Here is a 19,543-nt window from a genome sequence, read left to right as displayed (position 1 = left end):
TTGTAAACTAAGCCGCAACAAGTCAACCAAGCAACATCTTTCATAAAATATGACTGTCTGTCTGTCTGTCAGACTCCCTCTTATGCATGCACTGAGCCAAAACCCCCGGGGCCCCCCCTTGCTTTGATGACGTTCTATCCTTCAGTGTGTACTGTACTCACCAGTGTATGAGGAGGACCTCAGATGTCTGTATGAAGCCATGCCTGGCCAAGGAACTAAGGGGTCTATTTACAGGAAATAAAAATACATAGCAATCATATAATTTTATAACATTGTAAATTAACATCTGTGCTACTTACACAACGCTTGGGGTACATAGCAAGGAGACGGTGATAAATGGCGGGGTCAAAGTCAGCTGGTCATGAGTTATAAAGATTAGCGGGATAATAGACATGTGCATGAAAAAATGTAAGTAAAAAAAAAAACATTTTTTTTACTCGTACAAAATTAAAGTTACACCCAGGCACATAAAATCCCCCCTCCAAACACTTTTTGATGCCCCCCCACCCCCACATATACACACTTACAAACAAACGCACCACTTGGGGCACCTACGCCTGAAAACATTGATTGTGATACACGTTACATATCGCCGCACACACCGGAATGAGAGCGATAATTCCAGCACCAGACCTCCTCCATAGCACTAAACTGATGACCTATAGGGGGCTTTTATAGCATCACCTATAGAAAATATAGGGTACTGAAGTTTGTCACCATTTCACAGGCGAAGGCACATTTAAGGTGTGACATGTTGGGTATCAATTTACTTGGTGCAACCTCGGGTTTTACATTTTACTGAAAAAATTGGGTATTTTATTGTGTTTTTGTGCCCCCTAAAATGAACTGTGTGTTATTTACTGATATTTCGTGTTTCCTAGACTTTTGCGGTAATGTGTGACATAAGGAATTGGAACTACCACTATTTTATTTTCTAGGGCAGTGGTCCTTAACCCTGGTCCTCAGGGCCCCTAACAGGCCAGGTTTGCAAGATAACTGAAATACATCCCAGGTGATATCATTTGCTGCTCAGTGATTGCAGTACTCTAGTCTGCATCTCCCCAAGGTAATACTTAAAATCTGGCCTGTTAGTGGGCCCTGAGGACTGGAGTTGAGGACCACTGCTATAGGGTGTCTGCTTTTAGAAATTATTTAATGTTTTGGGGGATTTATATAATCTTCAGGCCTCAAATGAATTGTTAAACATGTGGGCAAAAAATGCAAAACCAACTCTGACAGTGAAAGGGTTAAAGAAAAAAAGTTCACCTTCAGGAACATGTTACATGTTCCTGCAGAGCCTCAGCTATCCAAGCCCTCTGTGTGACAGCAGTGCGGGGAGAAGTTCACCTTCGGGAACATGTTACATGTTCCTGTTCCTGCAGCAGCTCAGTGATCCGAGCCCTCTGTGTGACAGCAGTGCGGGGAGAAGTTCACCTTCGGGAACATGTTACATGTTGCTGTTCCTGCAGCGACTCAGCGATCCGAGCCCTCTGTGTGACAGCAGTGCGGGGAGAAGTTCACCTTCGGGAACACGTTACATGTTCCTGTTCCTGCAGCGACTCAGCGATCGGAGCCCTCTGTGTGACAGCAGTACAGGGAGAAGTTCACCTTCGGGAACATGTTACATGTTGCTGTTCCTGCAGCGGCTCAGCGATCCGAGCCCTCTGTGTGACAGCAGTGCGGGGAGAAGTTCACCTTCGGGAACATGTTACATGTTGCTGTTCCTGCAGCGACTTAGCGATCCGAGCCCTCTGTGTGACAGCAGTGCGGGGAGAAGTTCACCTTAGGGAACACGTTACATGTTCCTGTTCCTGCAGCGACTCAGCGATCCGAGCCCTCTGTGTGACAGCAGTACAGGGAGAAGTTCACCTTCGGGAACATGTTACATGTTGCTGTTCCTGCAGCGACTCAGCGATCCGAGCCCTCTGTGTGACAGCAGTGCGGGGAGAAGTTCACCTTCGGGAACATGTTACATGTTCCTGCAGCGGCTCAGCGATCCGAGCCCTCTGTGTGACAACAGTACGGGGAGAAGTTCACCTTTGGGAACATGTTACATGTTCCTGCAGCGGCTCAGTGATCCGAGCCCTCTGTATGACAGCAGTGGGGGGAGTTCACCTTCGGGAACATGTTACATATTCCTGTTCCTGCAGCGGCTCAGTGATCCGAGCCCTCTGTGTGACAGCAGTGGGGTGAGAAGTTCACCTTTCGGGAACATGTTACATGTTCCTGCAGCAGCTCAAAGATCCGAGCCCTCTGTGTGACAGCAGTGCGGGGAGTTCACCTTCGGGAACACGTTACATGTTCCTGTAGCGGCTCAGCGATCCAAGCCCTCTGTGTGACAGCAGTACAGGGAGAAGTTCACCTTCAGGAACATGTTACATGTTGCTGTTCCTGCAGCGACTCAGCGATCCGAGCCCTCTGTGTGACAGCAGTGCGGGGAGAAGTTCACCTTCGGGAACATGTTACATGTTCCTGCAGCGGCTCAGCGATCCGAGCCCTCTGTGTGACAGCAGTATGGGGAGAAGTTCACCTTTGGGAACATGTTACATGTTCTTGTTCCTGCAGCGGCGCAGGGATCCGAGCCCTCTGTGTGACAGCAGTGCAGGGAGAAGTTCACCTTTGGTAACACGTTACATGTTCCTGCAGCGGCTCAGCAATCCGAGCCCTCTGTGTGACAGCAGTGCAGGGAGAAGTTCACCTTTGGGAACATACCAATTATGTTATATATTTATTAACATGTAACATTTGCCATATGCAATATGTGGGCAGGACAATCAGGCGATTACGTGACCGGTTCAATGAACATTTATATAGTGTGACCAAAAACTCCAAAACTAATGTAGCTAAACACTTTAATATGTACCATAATGGGGACACTACAGCAATGAAAATACAAATTATTGAAAAAATCAAATAACCCCTACGGGGGGGATTTTTCATTTACAGACCCGTATACCACAAGGTATGAACTTTGAATGGGATGTGACCCATTTCTATGAATAAGACCACCCTGTGCATCAATCATATATATATATATATATAAATATCTTGTATGATGTGATTCATGTCCATATAGATATGTACTTATAACCTTGTTGATAATAACATGCATAGGGCTTCTCCTCTTTCCCCTCTCATTACATACCATGGAAGATTATTCTGTTTTCTCCAGCGGGGAATCTTTCTACTTTGATACACTCGATAAATCACTGCAACACCTGGTGAAGTTTTTATTTTATTTTAATTTATTCTATCCAACTATTTTTTTATCCCTCTCAGGATGCGGCAGTGCTTTATTTATTTGTGTACCATTGTTATCTTAGATCCACACATACCTATAACATAAAAAATAAAAATAAAATAAAATTAATACACTATGCAATTAGAATTGTTCACATTGTTCATCACTGAAATCAAGATGTTTTAAAGGGTGCATTTGTATCACCTGCAATCCAGGATAATGGTTTACCTCTTCACTTGTACCATCTGTTATCAATTGTTAATTGTTTATTGAATACATGTGTATATATTGAGATGTTATACCAGTTTTTCCTTGTAATGATTACGCACACATCTTAGTGTGTGAAACGCATCTACCTTGCCACTTTTTTGCCACATTGGGATGTCCAATAAACCTGGATTTGACCACATCTGAGTGCAGCCATTTCTTTTCATTATAAGGGACAAGTAGACTGTCATATGGGGCAAGTAGATTGGGACCCCGATTTAGTCCCTTGGATAAGTAGTTTTATCAAAAATTTCCACACCCGTGAAACTGTTTCTTACATGATGAAGATCAGCCATGGAGTATATCTGAGGTGTATATCATGGTGTGCTTCTTCTCCACATGTCCAGCAATATTCATATAGAAGACATTTCCCGCACTCAAGGCACTCATACACCTCGAGGGTTGTGTGGGATCCTTGATGTAAAGGAAAAACATTTCCCACACTCAGGACAGGAAAACAGCCTCTGCCCTGTGTGAGATCTCCGATGTGCGGAAAGACTGGACCTTTGTGAAAAACATTTCCCACACTCAGCACAGGAATACGGCTTCTGACCTGTGTGAGATCTCCGATGTGTGGAAAGACTGGACCTTTGTGAAAAACATTTCCCACACTCAACACAGGAATACGGTTTCTGACCTGTGTGAGTCCTTTGATGTGTGTCAAGATAGAACTTAAGTGAAAAACATTTCCCGCACTCAGGACAAGAATACGGCTTCTCTCCTGTGTGAGATCTCTGATGTATGTAAAGATAGGACTTCTTTGAAAAACATTTCCCACACTCAGGACAGGAATACTGCTTCTCCCCCGTGTGAGATATCTGATGTGTGTCAAGATGATACTTCACTAAAAAACATTTTCCGCACTCAGAACAGGAATACGGTTTCTCCCCCATATGAGATCTCTGATGTCTGCAAAGGCTGGACTTCACTGAAAAACATTTCCCGCACTCAGGACAGGAATATAGCCTCTGCCCTGTGTGAGATCTCCGATGTGTGGAAAGACTGGACCTTTGTGAAAAACATTTACCACACTCAGGACAGGAATATGGCTTCTGACCTGTGTGAGTCCTCTGATGTGTGTCAAGATAGAACTTCAGTGAAAAACATTTCCCACACTCAGAACAGGAATACGGCTTCTCCCCCATATGAGATCATTGATGTCTGCAAAGACTGGACTTCTGTGAAAACCATTTCCCGCACTCAGGACAGAAATATGGCTTCTCCCCCGTGTGAGATATATGATGTTTGTAAAGATTGGACTTCACTGAAAAAACATTTCCTGCACTCAGGACAGGAATGTGGTTTTTCCCCGGTGTGGGATCTTTTATGTCTATTAACATGGAATGTAGATTGAAAACACTTCCCGCACTCAGTACAAAAAAAACTCTTATCTGTTGGAAGGACGGCACCGTCCCTCACAGTCTGAGGTTCCTCAGGATAAGAGGAATACAATGGTCCGGCACCGTCCCTCACAGTCTGAGGTTCCTCAGGATAAGAGGAATACGATGGTCCCGCACCGTCCCTCACAGTCTGAGGTTCCTCAGGATAAGAGGAATATGATGGTCCGACACTGTCCCTCACAGTCTGAGGTTCCTCAGGATAAGAGGAATATGATGGTCCATCTACACTGTGTGGTGCCGGATGGACATTTGAGGTAGCCGGGTTTTCTCCTGGACTATACTGTGTGATTTCCTCGTCTTCTACTTTACAGTCTGGAGACAAAGTGAGACAATCCTCTGAGGTTTTCCTCATCTCCCATCCATGTACTAAAATAGAAATACAAAGATTATTACTAGACATCAGCAGATTGGTTCCCCTAAACCAGGACTCCGCCCACATCAGGCAGCTTTGTCTCTGAGGATCTTACAATTCCCCCCTCAAGGTAACTAGTAAATGGGTCCTCTGATCTTCTACCAGTTCATTTCTTTATTCATGGACCTTAGTCAAAGAGTGAGGAAACAACGAGAACTGTCTTTTATAGGAGTGACAGTGAGGAGGGGATTATAGGACGAGTGTCCCCTACCCCCTCTATCACTCATTGCCATCTTCCCAACACAAGAAGTCCTACATTTCCTTATTTAGTCCATGATTTAGTCATGAATAACAGCGGGCAGAGCCCCACTAGAGGTCAGAGAGTGAGGATGGGGGAGAACAACCAAGATGAAGACTGGACTGATCCTGAAGACCACCATCATTGGGTTACTGACTCCTCCCTCATTATCACTTTCTGTTTAAGGTTCCAAAGTTGGAGGATGTTATCACATTATTATCACCATGTAAAAGTCTGTCCTCCAATCAAATCATCAGATATAAAATGTCCAGCTGGTAGGAAATGGGAGTAACAAAAGAGAATCCATATTATGTGTATATATAGCAGTGGGTAGAGGAGAGAGAGCAGAACTATGTAATGTACAACTTAATGTATAAGATACAACAGATAGGACTATATAGTATCAGAATTATGTAATGTACAATATAGAGTATATAGTGCAGGGGACAGGAGTATGTAATGCACAACATAGAGTATACAGTGCAGGGGTCAGAAGTATGTAATGTATTTAATGTTAAGGACCCACCTGTGCTGATCTTTGATGTCCCCGTTATTCCATCCACCTCTGCAGAATGTTGATCATCCCTCTCATACGTCTCTTCGTCTTCTGTTTTAACATCAACTTTTATATCTATCGGATATTCACCCTAAACCAAGAGAAAGATCAATAATAACATCTGTATGACATAATAATTATTATTGTGACCTCACCAAAAAGAATACACACATTGTCTCCACGAGTCCACGTTCTATATTCTCTGCCCCACCAACCTTGTAACAGTGAGGGATGGTTTGATTTTCCTGTGTGGAATCCCAGGAATACAGAGGACGGGGACATCTCTCTGGTGGGTTCCTGGTATTAGGTGGCTCCATCATATCCTTGTGTCCTTCTATAAACTCCTCCATCACTCCATACTCCTCATCCTCCTCTTTATACTCTTCTTTAATATCAATATTTTCATCCCCGAGCTTTCCACTCTGAATATATAATAAAAATGACATCAATGGTAACAATGCAGATAATGTACAGATCCTAATGATGCTATCAGTGATTGTTCCTCATCTACCTGATGATGGTGAGGGATGGTGTGACCTTCCTGTGTGGAGTCCCGGGAATACAGAGGACGGGGACATCTCTCTGGTGGGTTCCCACTACTGGATCCACCTGTAGGAAACACACACACTGACTGAATACATTGTTTCCATGTGTTTATCAGATGATGGGGGATCTAGGTGGAGCCTCCGTACTGCTCTCTCCTTTACAATAAAGTCTCCTCTTACCCGGTGATGTGAGGGGCGGCTGATTCTCCACCATGACGTCCTTGTAGAGGTCCTTGTGTCCTTCTAAATACTCCCACTCCTCCATGGAGAAATAGACAGTGACATTCTGACACCTTATAGGAACCTGACACACACATTGATACAGTCACCATCCAGACACATCCCTTGTCTGTTACTGGATAATGTCCCAGAATTCCCAGCACCGCTCACCTCTCCTGTCAGCAGCTCCATCATCTTCTTGGTGACTTCTAGAATCTTCTGCATGTTGTGTCTCTCAGGTTTTAGGGAGTCACATGGAGGCACTGTGATGGTCATATGATCACCTGACTTCAGAGGAGGAAATCTCTGTATTGAGGAACCAATAGGAATATCATGTTAGAATCCCAGAATCCTCCTCACTTCTCCGGTCAGGTCTGTGTTTTATTAATAGAGTTAAGAGTGATGTCATGTGACCTCCCAGAATCCTCCTCACCTCTCCAGTCAGCAGATGGATGATCTCCAGGGTGAGGTTTAGTATCTTCTCAGTCATGTGACTCCGGTCCTCCTCCATCCTCATTTGATCTATACAGGTCTCCTTGTAGACGGATAACTTTGGGAAATGAAAGTAAGAATTACCGGTATGTGGATTTTATTGGTCACACAATAGTAGGATGGGGATGTAAGGGGGGTAATAGGAGGGTTGCTGTACATTTAGGAACTACTGCCCCCATGTGAACACATTTAGTTTGAACTATTTAGAGTTTGCTACATTTTTGAAGTTCCAGGACCCTCTTGACCTGCCGGATCAGAAATTCCTTTTTCTCTGTTGGGTTTGTTTTTGTTTATGAATTGGATTTAATTAGTATTAGATCTGCAGATAAGGAATGATAAATACAATCCTTCCTTTGAATTGTTTGCTCTGGGGCAGGGCTGTGAGGTCAATGTCTTGGTCATCATGATGTCCAGGAAGGGGCACTTGCTGACTTTTGGCTGGAGTTGCCAGCTAATCATGATAATTGCAAGAACTCCGGCTGCAAGGCTCCAATCTCCGGCAGCCTGCTGACTGACAGTAGTGATGTCACTGTCACTCTCTGCTGTAAGAGACGGGATTGGATAGCTGGTGGAGTACAGAGCTGTAGGGGAGGAGTCTCTTCTGTTTTCTCCAATAGCAGCCCAGTGTGGGTAGGAAAAGGACAATATTTGATAGGGGTTTTTCTCTTGGTCTATTTTGTGTCCTGCAACATATTCCTTGACCAGTGAGATGATTTCTTCACTGCTACTGGTAGTAGTTCTTTAAGGAGTTCAGAAAAGTAAGTGCAGGTGGGGTGGGAGGACCCTCAGAGACCAAGAGCCCATATGAGCCTAAAAGCCCCTTCTTACCTTCGTGCCTCACAGGTCCCCACAGCAATTCAGCCGCACTAACCTCTCAGAGGTCAGATCTAATTGATCTTTATTTTATCACCATATAGAGCATTGAATTACTAGCTCCAGAAGAAGCTTAATGCGAAACATGTCGAGCAACTTGGCTCAATAAAATATTGTATTTATGTGCAAACACATCGCTCGATCTCCCTGGGAAGGCAGCACATCTACCTGTCACCTTCGGTGGATCGTCCCGATGTGAAGTATCACTTACTTTACCATGTTACCTCAATAATCTGTACTTGTTCGTTATAACACAGCAATGTGATTGCTATATATCTTAGATGTTTTGTACATTCACACCTTTTTTGAGGCGATGTATATGTTAATTTTGTTTTTTCTTTTGGCGTTTTAAAAGTGTGAATTAATAAAATGTTTATGTTTTATATACCCAGTGCCTTTAAAGTCCATGTTCTTTCTCAACGTTCCTATTTAACCTCTCAGAGTTGTTCACCCCTATCACTTACTAGGAGGCCCCCAGAGTCCTTCTGCTACACTATCCCCCCTGAAATCAACCCTCAGAGGCTCTCAGAGTCCTTTAGTCCCACAAATTCTTCAGAGGTACCTCAGCTCCTCTAGTTTACTCAGAACCAGTGGCTGAACTACCGCGGTCGTGAAATTCACGTAAAAGTCACACCTGCAACCTGGCCCAGGTGTTACACCAATGCGGTGGGGGGGGGGGCACCAAGACTGCAGGAAGGATCCTGCTACCGGAGTAAAGAATCCTGGGATTAGTGGAGGCTCCTCCATTGATCGCTGTAACAGACCCAACCGAGACAGGGACTTTTGTAGAGGACTAGAGGCAAGCCTCCTACTCACTGATTATGGCACATTGAGAGAGCAGCTCATTCTCTAATAATAGACAACCCCATATTGGAGGCTGATAGGGAGGCTTGGATTAATTCTCTGAATAAAGACAATAAGGCTTCCCTTCTGGAGTGGATGGAGAGGTGTATTATTAATCTTTTACAGGTTAATAGTCAGAGGGAATATGGTGGCCCTCCTGCAGACTGGGTTGGAGAGGCTCCTTCACTTAGGACAGAAAGATTTATCGAAGATATCCCTCAAGAGATCGATAGATAAATGTATTGCACCTTTTCAGACTGCTGGAACATTGCATGAGTTTTGACTCATAGACTGTTGTAGGCTGTTGCCGGACAGTCGGAGGTGGGGTGATATGTGTGTCTCTCCCACTGTGTGTGTCCTAGATGTGAATTCCCATTGTTAATTGAGTCACCTACTGTTTCTGTCTGTTGGCTAACTATTGGAGGTTCCTACATGATGAGATTAGTTTTGTGTCAACTCTACCTCATTATCTAAACCAGTGTGTGATGTTTTGGGTAAATATTTAGTTTTATTGTTCATGTGGTGACTGACCTAATTTTGAAGTGTATAAAAACAAAAAAACCTGTATTTCTGTTCAATAAACAGTAGAGCTGCACGATTAATCGTATGAAAATCGCGATCTCGATTCACCCCCCCTGACGATCTAACCCTGAGATATGCTCGATTCTTTGCATAGCAGAGAGAACAGCTGTAGAAAAAAAAAAAAAAAAAGCCTCCCAGCAAACGCCTATCAGCAAAGTCTCCCAGTAACTATAAACAAAAATGATTACATTGTATCTTTTTCTTCCCTCTGCCAGGGAGAAAGGAAGTTTAACCTCTTAAAGACTGGATCTTTTTCTGACATTTGTTGCTTGCAAGTTAAAATCAGTTTTTTTTTGCTAGAAAAGTACTTAGAACCCCCAAACATTTTATATATTTTTTTTTAGCAGAGACCCTACAGAATAAAATGGCGATTGTTGTAATATTTTATGTCACACTGTATTTGCGCACTAGTCTTTCAAACGCAATTAATAGACTTTAATGAATAAAAAAAAAAACGTAACAGTAAAGTTATCCCAATTTTTTTTTGTTACACAGAGAATCGTGAGAGAATCGTGATCTTTATTCCAAGCTAAAAAATCGTGATTCTCATTTTGGCCAGAATCGTGCAGCTCTAATAAACAGCCATTCCTTTGGTTCTAACTCAACATCTTGTGTGTGTGTATGGTGCTTGGGGTAAAAGGCTGGTATTAGCTCTTGATCTCCTAGAAGGATTTGGAGGGCAGGAGGCACTGTGTGGCGGAAGAAACCAAGCTGTGCCAGGTTTTCCAAGAAGGATTGCTAAGAACAGGTTGTGCAGCGCATTCAGCCTTTGCAGAGTCCCCTCCATACAGAGCCCCCTTGCTGTCCCTGATCTGCCCCCAATGTGGGCTCAACACCCTCCAACATTAGCCAATGGGAAATTAACTGACGGAGAGAGCCTAGGACCAGTGGGTCAGGGAGGCCCTTCATGGTTTCTTGCACCAAGGCCCTGAAGGTTCTAGTTAAGCCTCTGCTCAGAGCCCTCAGTATTTTCCTCCCTCTGACAATGATGGAACATTCTTCATGGCAGGCTGGGGAATGTTTTCTTCCTCCTGACCAGCAATGTAAGGGGCTCTATGCTCCTGACCCCTGCACTCCATCATTGTGTTGGCTGCATATTGTAATGATTGCCCATTGGCTGCCTGTGTGGTGTAATCATTGCCCTTTGTAGGTGATGTATGGTCAGGATGGTCATTGTCTTCTCTATTTATTGTCAGTGCTGTTTGTTTAGAGGAACAAATTACTAGAATATATCTCCAAAATGAAGAGAATGTTCCAGCCCCATAAATGGAGAAATGCTCTGATCCTGAAGGGGGTTAATCTACAAATAATAAATGTTTGGGCAGCGCTTGCACTATGGACAAAATATCTCAATCCTCAACACGATAATTCCAATAAAACTTTCTGATAACAAAGTGTCAGACAACTCCTGGGGTAATCTGGCAGCCTCGGATGTAGATGACAGGTGTGCTGGGCTCTGTAGTCCCACAGAGTTTGTGGGGCCTGTGAAGCAACAGACATCTCTATAGCAGTAAATGGGGAATACCAGCATAAAGAGCAGAAGAGCGAATCCACCACCAGGTACCCAGTCACAGATACTCCGGTGGATGGCGGACCGGATACCGCTTAGATATAAATAGAGAGGGCGCTCTCCTAACCTGGTGATATCCGATGTGTTTGGACTGAAAATCACCAATCTTTGTCCAGGAGGGCTATTGGTAGGTGAGGAGGTCTTAAAAAGTGTCCCCCCCCCCCCCCCGCCCAGATTCCTTAATCATTTATAGCCAAGAACTGCATCTTCTATATCATCATATATCACTAAATTCATACAAAACTTTATTTATAATCATCAATAACTGGTAATATGATATAAAAATGCAGATCATAGATTCCCTTATTGCAATATACGAGGTTAATCTAGGTTTCCACCCTATATATGTGTGTATCATCATCTGCTGGCGATAAAAGAGGACGGACATGACCGGGGGGGGGGGGGGATGGGGGTTACTGGGTGTAAATAGAAAATAAGATCTTATTACCTCCTCTTCTGCCACTTCCAGCAACATCTCTGCTCTACTTCCTCCCAACTCACCTCTCACCCGGAAGTTCCTGTCTGTACTGACATCACTTCCTGTCTGTCTTCCATAGAGACTTCCTGTCTGGGTAGAAGTGAGATCACCACCTTGTGGAGCTCAGAGGAACTGCAGCCCTGAGAACTGTCTGGTAGTGTGAACACGGCCTTGTGTTGTGTGTGTATGTACTGTATATGCTTATAGACGGGTCATCTCCACTCCCACCAAGGGGGAGAGAAATATATTACTTCCTAGTCCAGCATTTCTCAGTCAGGGTTCCTCCAAAGCTATTGTGGAGCCACTTATTAGGAGAGTGATGGAGGTCTGGGGAGCGCACAATCTGAGTGTGAGCACCAAGAGAGCACACAATTGTTCTTTGGGGAAGGAGGTGTTTTGTAGTCCACTACACATGGTTTGCTGGAGCATATACTGAGATATGGTGGACGAAGCTCTGGAGGTTTGGAGACATTTATTGGTGGAGATATCATTTATTGAAGTATGAAGGAGACGTTGGATGGACTGTGATATCACTTTATGGTTGATCACTGGATACTGATGAGGTGAAACGCGTCGATTTATCACAGATGTTGTCACATCTTTTACTTTGATTATAAGAGGGCGAAATTTATGGATATGAGGGGAGGGGTCATCTAGGGAAATAGCGAGTGGGAAAACGAGTTGTTGAGGATTTGAATAGTAAACTCCTTCATTGTTCCTGGTCAGCTGGGGAAATATTGACTCCCAGACCTTCCCAGCCAGAAAACTGGTTGGAGGATTGGAATAGTAATCTCCTTCATTGTTCTCAGCTGGGAGGGTCGGGGGTTTCATTGACTTGTACCCAACTTCACTTCCACAACAAACTCTTCTCTAGGAATCTATGAATTGGGGGATAGATTGTGTCCGTGGCCCCAAAATTACCTGCACTGGGTTTTTTACTGACATTTTCTGTTTCCTAATCCTAATATCGTGTGACATAAAACATTGGAACTACCACAATTTTATTCTCTAATAGGGAAATGGGTGCTAATAGGCTGCAGGAGATCTGCTGAGACATAGAAAGGGAAATGGGTGCTAATAGGCTGTAGGAGATCTGATAAGAAAAAATGAGGTGGTTGACATGAAGCAGATCTCCTGCAGCCTATTAGTATCTATTTCCTCTGCTGAGAATAAAATGGTGGTGGAATTATTTTTTCCTTTATTTCATTTTATTTATCTTACTAAGTTGTGTGTTCATTTACTGCTCACCAGAACATTATACCCACCCACCCGAACATTTTACCACCCACCCGAACATTATACCACCCACCAGAACATTATACCACCCACCAGAACATTATACCACCCACCAGAACATTATACCCACCCACCAGAACATTATACCACCCACCCGAACATTATACCACCCACCAGAACATTATACCACCCACAAGAACATTATACCCACCCACCAGAACATTATACCACCCACCATAACATTATACCCACCCACCAGAACTCCACCAGACAAAGCATCACACTGCCTCCGCCGGCTTGTCTTCTTCCCATAATGCATCCTGGTGCCATCTCTTCGCCCACATCCCTTGCAGCCCCATACACAACAAACTGCAATGCCCATTTCTTTGCTTTAAAAAAACAACAACTTCATGGAAAACATGTTTACTTGCTGCCAAATATACCCCGCCCACCTCCAGATGACATTGTAATGAGATAATCTATATTATTCACTTCACCTGTCAGTGATCATAATGTTATGGCTGATCAGTGTACAGTACATACACACTAAAATATGTGGATACATTCATCTATAAAGTGCTAGGGGCTCAAAATAATATTCTCTACAGATCTACGGCTTCCACTTCACACCTACTTCATTCATATCATAATAGTGGCTGCTATATTAAATAAACTAAAAACCTGTGAAAATTCATGTAATCATACAATAATTTGTGCTCAATATAGTGCTCTCTGCAAGTCCACTGCTTCCACTTTGTAACTACTTCAATGAATTTATTTTGCTAAATTAAATCCACAAATGAATGAAAAGTTGATAAGGTGTGAAAGTTCTCCGTGCTCCAAACTGTGCCAGCTGTAGTATAGCCACGCCTTCTTCCACCTCTTACACACGTGATGGTGAGGGCGCCCCCTTAGTAGTGCTTCCCCACTCACCAGAGCAATATGACTCCCAGCTTTTCATCTACCAGAGTCACAAACATCCTTCACACTCTCCTCACCTCCGATGGCAAAGGAACTGGATCCTCCTCGCTCACTCCTGCAAGTCTCCCTCCTAGACTCGGCTTCCTCCTCCGACTGCTGTTCCAGCAGGAGCTCCGCCTCTTCATACACACTCAGGGAGGAGAGAAAGGGGAAGGATATACAGTACATACACACACAGCACAAGGTCGTGTTCACACTACCAGACGTTTCTCAGGGCTGCAGTTCCTCTGAGCTCCACAAGGTGGTGATCTCACTTCTACCAAGACAGGAAGTCTCTATGGAATACAGACAGGAAGTGATGTCAGGTACAGACAGGAAGTTCCGGGTGAGAGGTGAGTTGGGAGGAAGTTGAGAGGAGACATTGCTGGAAGAGGCAGCAGAGGAGGTAATAAGATCTTATTTTCTATTTACACCCAGTAACCCCCCCCCCCCCCCATCATGTCCGTCCTCTTCCTCCATAGTCACTGTGACGTCTTTTATCTCCAGCAGATGATGATACACACATATATAGTGTGGAAACCTAGATTAACCCCTTCAGGGTTAGAACATTTCCCCACTTTTGGGCGGCACATTCTCTTCATTTTGAAGATAAATTCTAGTAATATGTTCCTCTCAACAAACAGCACTGATAATAAATAGACAAGATAATGACCATCCTGACTAGAGATGGGCTCGGGCGTGTTCGAGTTCACACGTGCCTGATCCCGCCAGGAAGCCGACATTGCACTCCGCTAATCACAGGCAGTGAGACATTTCCCGATCCGCAGCTGCACAGATCAGTAAATGTCTCACTGCCTGTGATTAGTGGACTGCAGTGTCGGCTTCCTGGCGGGATCGGGCACGTGTGAACTCGAACATGCCTGAGCTCATCTCTAATCCTGACCGTACATGGCCTACAAAGAGCAATTATTACACTACACAGGCAGCCAATGGGCAATCATTACAATATGCAGCCAACACAATGATGGAGCGCAGGGGTCAGGAGTATGGAGCCCCTTACATTGCTGGTCAGGAGGAAGAAAACATTCCCCAGCCTGCCATGAAGAATATGTTCCATCATTGATGTAAGAGGGAGGAAAATACTGAGGGCTCTGAGGGAAGTATAGGAGCTGAGGGGATGTGAGGGTTTAGTAAAGCTGGAAGACTTTTGGGGCCTCTGTATGTATATAGGTATATACCTCTGTATGTAATGTATCTGAAGTCTGAGGGACTCTGAGAACCTTGAGGGGGTAGTCAGGCTTCGGGGCTCTGAGGGAATAGGGGGCTGGAGGGCTCAGGGGACTCTGAGGGACAGAGGGAGGTCTATGATTGTCTCCCCACCCCACCTGCACTTATTTTTCAGACCTTACAGAACTGGCAATCTTAACCATCTTATTGTCCCTATGGTCATGTGATTTGTTCTGGAATATTATGTGAGATGAAGAAGGGATCTCCTGCATTCGTTGGTGAGCACTTGTTCTTAGAGGAGTTCTGTTTCAGCTGCAAACCAGCTCAGAAACCAAACAAATCCAACAGAGAAAAGGGAAATTCTGATCTGGCAGGCTAGGAGGGTCCAAGGTCCTCCAAGATGTAACAAATCCAAAACAGTCCAGATTAAGGCCTCTTGCACACAATACTCCTGTTTGAGCATCTCGCAGCTTGAAAAAGCTCAGTACAGCTTTTTCTTTTTTTTTTTCTGAGCTAAAATAAAGCCCATTAATTGTAATGTGCCTGTGCACACAGGTGTGTAAACAAGCGCTGTGCATTCTTCAGGAAAAACAAAATAGAAAAATCTGAATTTTTGGTCAGTATTTTAAGCCTTAATGCACGCAAATACACACCAATACGCTTAAATACACGCAAATACATAAAAAAAAAAAGTCAGTAAAAAGTAGATGCTCAAACAGGAGTATTGTGTGCAAGAGGCCTTAATGGGCTGTATTTTAGCCAAAAAAAAAAAAAAAATCTGTACTGAGCTTTTTCTAGCTACAGTGTGCAAGAGGCCTAAATGTATTCTCATGGGGACAGAAGTTCTTAAATGTACAGCAACTCTCCTATTACCGCCCCCCCCCCCCCCCCCATCCACATATTATTGTGACCAATACCATCCAAATAATTCTTACCTTCATTTCCCAAAGTTATCCATCTACAAGGAGACCTGTATAGATCAAATGAGGATGGAGGAGGACCGGAGTCAAATGACTGAAAAGATACTAAACCTCACCCTGGAGATCATCTACCTGCTGACTGGAGAGGTGAGGAGGATTCTGGGAGGTCACATGACATCCCTCTTACCTCTATTAATAAAACACCGACCTGACCGGAGAGGTGAGGAGGATTCTGGGAGGTCACATGACATCACTCTTATCTCTAATAATATACACAGACCTGACCGGAGAGGTGAGGAGGATTCTGGGAGGTCACATGACATCACTCTTACCTCTATTAATAAAACACAGACCTGACCGGAGAGGTGAGGAGGATTCTGGGATTCTAACATGATATTCCTATTGGTTCCTCAATACAGAGATTTCCTCCTCAGAAGTCAGGTGATCATATGACCATCACAGTGCCTCCATGTGACTCCCTAAATCCTGAGAGACACAACATGCAGAAGATTCTAGAAGTCACCAAGAAGATGATGGAGCTGCTGACAGGAGAGGTGAGCGGTGCTGGGAATTCTGGGACATTATCCAGTAACAGACAAGGGATGTGTCTGGATGGTGACTGTATCATTGTGTGTGTCAGGTTCCTATAAGGTGTCAGGATGTCACTGTCTATTTCTCCATGGAGGAGTGGGAGTATTTAGAAGGACACAAGGATCTCTACAAGGACGTCATGATGGAGAATCAGCCGCCCCTCACATCACCGGGTAAGAGGAGACTTTATTGTAAAGGAGAGAGCAGTACGGAGGCTCCACCTAGATCCCCCATCATAGTTACATAGTTTGTGAGGTTGAAAAAGGACATCAGTCCATCCAGTTCAACCTATGATGTGTGTGTGTTTGCTGCTAACCGCACATTGTATACCCCTGTATGTTGTGGTCTTTAAGGTGTCCATCTAATAGTTTTTTTAAACAATCAATGCTCCCTGCTGATACCACTGCTTGCGGAAGAGAATTCCACATCCTTACTGCTCTTACAGTGAAGAACCCCCTGCGTATTCTAGTTTTAGTGAGTGGCCACGTGTCTTATTGTATTTCCTTTCTCTGAATAGGTTTTTCCTTATGCTAGGGTCGCCAGTACAGTATTTGTACATTGATATCATATCCCCCCTCAATCGTCTCTTCTCCAGAGAGAATAAGTTCAGTGCTTGTAGCCTTTCCTCATAGCTGATGTCCTCCATTCCCCTAATTATTTTTTTTGCCCTTCTCTGGACTCTCTCCAGTTCCAGCACATCCTTCCTGAGGACCGGAGCCCAGAACAGGACAGCATACTCCAGATGTGGCCCGACCAGAGTCTTGTAGAGTGGAAGAATAATCTCTTTATTTCTGGAGTGAATCCCCTTTTTTATACATCCCAGTATTCTGTTGGCTTTGCTTGCAGCAGCTTGGCATTGCATGCCACTGCCAAGCTTGTTGTCTACCAGTACCCCCAAGTCCTTTTCCATCCTAGACTCACCCAGAGGTTCCCCCCCCTAGTGAGTAGCTTGCTTTCTGGTTTCTGAAACTCCCCATTAATCACCACCCTCTGTACTCTCCCCTGGAGCCAGTTCTCTATCCAGGTACTCAGCTTATGGTCCATACCTACCTTCCTTAGTTTGTACAGTAAGCGTTTGTGGGGAACGGTGTCAAAGGCCTTTGCGAATTCAAGATAAACCACATCCACAGGCTTACCTTTATCTAGGTGGCAGCTCACTTCATCATAGAAGGTTAATAGATTGGTTTGGCAAGAACGATTTTTCATGAATCCATGCTGATTACTACTAATAATACCGTTTTCATTACTAAAGTCTTGTATGTGGTCCCTTAACATCCCCTCCAAAATCTTGTAGACTACTGATGTTAGGCTGACCGGCCTATAGTTATCCGGGATATATCTCGGCCCTTTTTTAAATATTGGTACCACGTTGGCTTTTTTCCAATCAGCTGGCACCATACCCGTCTATAAACTATCCTTAAAGATCAAGAATAATGGTCTGGCAATCACCTGGCTGAGCTCTTTAAGAACCCTTGGGTGCAAGCCATCCGGTCCCGGGGATTTATTTATGTTAAGTTTCTCTAGTTTAGTTCTAAGTCTATCTTCTGTTAGCCATGGCGGCACTTCCTAAGGTGTGTTATTTAGTTCGGCATTACAAGCTGGGTTAGTGTAGCCCTCCGATTCTTTTGTGAAGACTGAAGAGAAGAAATTATTTAACACTTCTGCCTTTTCCCTGTCCTCTGTGGCCAAAACTGCCTTATCGTCTTTTATGGGGCCAATGTGTTCTGGCCTCGCTTTCTTACTGTTTATATACTTAAAGAACGTCTTGGGGTTCTTTTTACTCTCTTCCGCTATATGTCTCTCGTGTTCTATTTTAGCCGCCCTGATTTTGTCTTTACATTTCTTATTACACTCTTTGTAATGTTGGATTGCTGCCAATGACCCCTCAGTCTTGTATTTTTTGAAGGCCTTTCCTTTAGCATTAATATGCATTTTTATGTTGGAGTTTAGCCACCCAGGGTTTAGTTTTGCTCTTTTAAATTTATTTCCCTTTGGAATGCACTGGCCAATCCCTTTGTCTAGTATGCTTTTGAAGCACTCCGATTTTTCCTCCGTGTTCTTTGTTCCCAGGGTTCTATCCCATTTGATATTTTCTAGCAGAGAGCGCAGTTTTGGGAAATTGGCTCTTTTGAAATTCAGTGTCATTATATTACCCTTGTGTTTCCTATTACTATGATTAATACTGAAACTAATTGACCTATGGTCACTGTCTCCTAAGTTGTCCCGTATTTCTATATCTGTGAGCAGGTCTGTATTAATAAACGCATAGAAACAATGTATTCAGTCAGTGTGTGTGTTTCCTACAGATGGATCCGGTAATGTGAACCCACCAGAGAGATGTCCCCGTCCTCTGTATTCCCGGGATTCCACACAGGAAGATCACACCATCCCTCACCAGGTAGATGAGGAACAATCACTGATAGTATCATTAGGATCTGTACATTATCTGCATTGTTACCATTAATGTCATTTTTATTATATATTCAGAGTGGAAACCTCGGGGAAGATAATATTGATGTTAAAGAGGAGGATGAGGAGTATGGAGTGATGGAGGAATTTTCAGAAGGACACAAGGATATGATGGAGCCACCGAATACCAGAAACCCACCAGAGAGATGTCCTTGTCCTCTGTATTCCCGGGATTCCACACAGGAAGATCACACCATCCCTCACTATTACAAGGTTGGTGGGACGGAGCATCTAGAGAATGGACTCATTGAAGTGATTTTTTTTAAATGTGATGTCACAATATTGAAGTTTGTTTTACAGATGACCTCTTCTATTATTTTCTTGATTTAGAGTGGAGATCCAATCGATATAGAATTTGAGGTTAAAGCAGAAGAAGAAGAGAGGTATGTGAGGGATGATCAGCAGTCTATGGAGGAGGATGGAATAACGGGGACATTTATAGAGGAGGACACTCCTACAGAGA

General features: G+C 43.9%; 3 protein-coding genes across 3 annotated transcripts in view; 1 reads left to right on the top strand and 2 right to left on the bottom strand.

The window, feature by feature from the left end:
- The window catches only part of LOC309550227 (uncharacterized protein), a 1,381,219-nt gene that overhangs the window by 632,452 nt on the left and 729,224 nt on the right, over positions 1 to 19,543 (bottom strand).
- The window catches only part of LOC309548726 (uncharacterized protein), a gene marked incomplete at its 5' end in the record, with an annotated part of 286,787 nt that overhangs the window by 249,687 nt on the left and 17,557 nt on the right, over positions 1 to 19,543 (bottom strand). Inside the window, 4 exons of the mRNA XM_082248681.1 lie at positions 6,626 to 6,723; positions 6,840 to 6,963; positions 7,050 to 7,184; positions 7,312 to 7,428. Coding sequence (XP_082104807.1) covers positions 6,626 to 6,723; positions 6,840 to 6,963; positions 7,050 to 7,184; positions 7,312 to 7,428 — 474 coding nt within the window. The remainder of the gene's footprint in view (positions 1 to 6,625; positions 6,724 to 6,839; positions 6,964 to 7,049; positions 7,185 to 7,311; positions 7,429 to 19,543) is intronic.
- The window catches only part of LOC309548727 (uncharacterized protein), a gene marked incomplete at its 5' end in the record, with an annotated part of 365,133 nt that continues 357,745 nt past the window's right edge, over positions 12,156 to 19,543 (top strand). Inside the window, one exon of the mRNA XM_082248682.1 lies at positions 12,156 to 12,176. Within this exon, the coding sequence (XP_082104808.1) occupies positions 12,156 to 12,176 (21 nt within the window). The remainder of the gene's footprint in view (positions 12,177 to 19,543) is intronic.

The sequence above is a fragment of the Pelophylax lessonae genome (assembly GCF_965119305.1).
Source record: "Pelophylax lessonae genome assembly, chromosome: 3".
NCBI lineage: Eukaryota > Metazoa > Chordata > Amphibia > Anura > Ranidae > Pelophylax > Pelophylax lessonae.
The sequence above is the reverse complement of the archived record's forward strand: the minus strand, read 5'-3'. Positions and strand labels throughout refer to the sequence as shown.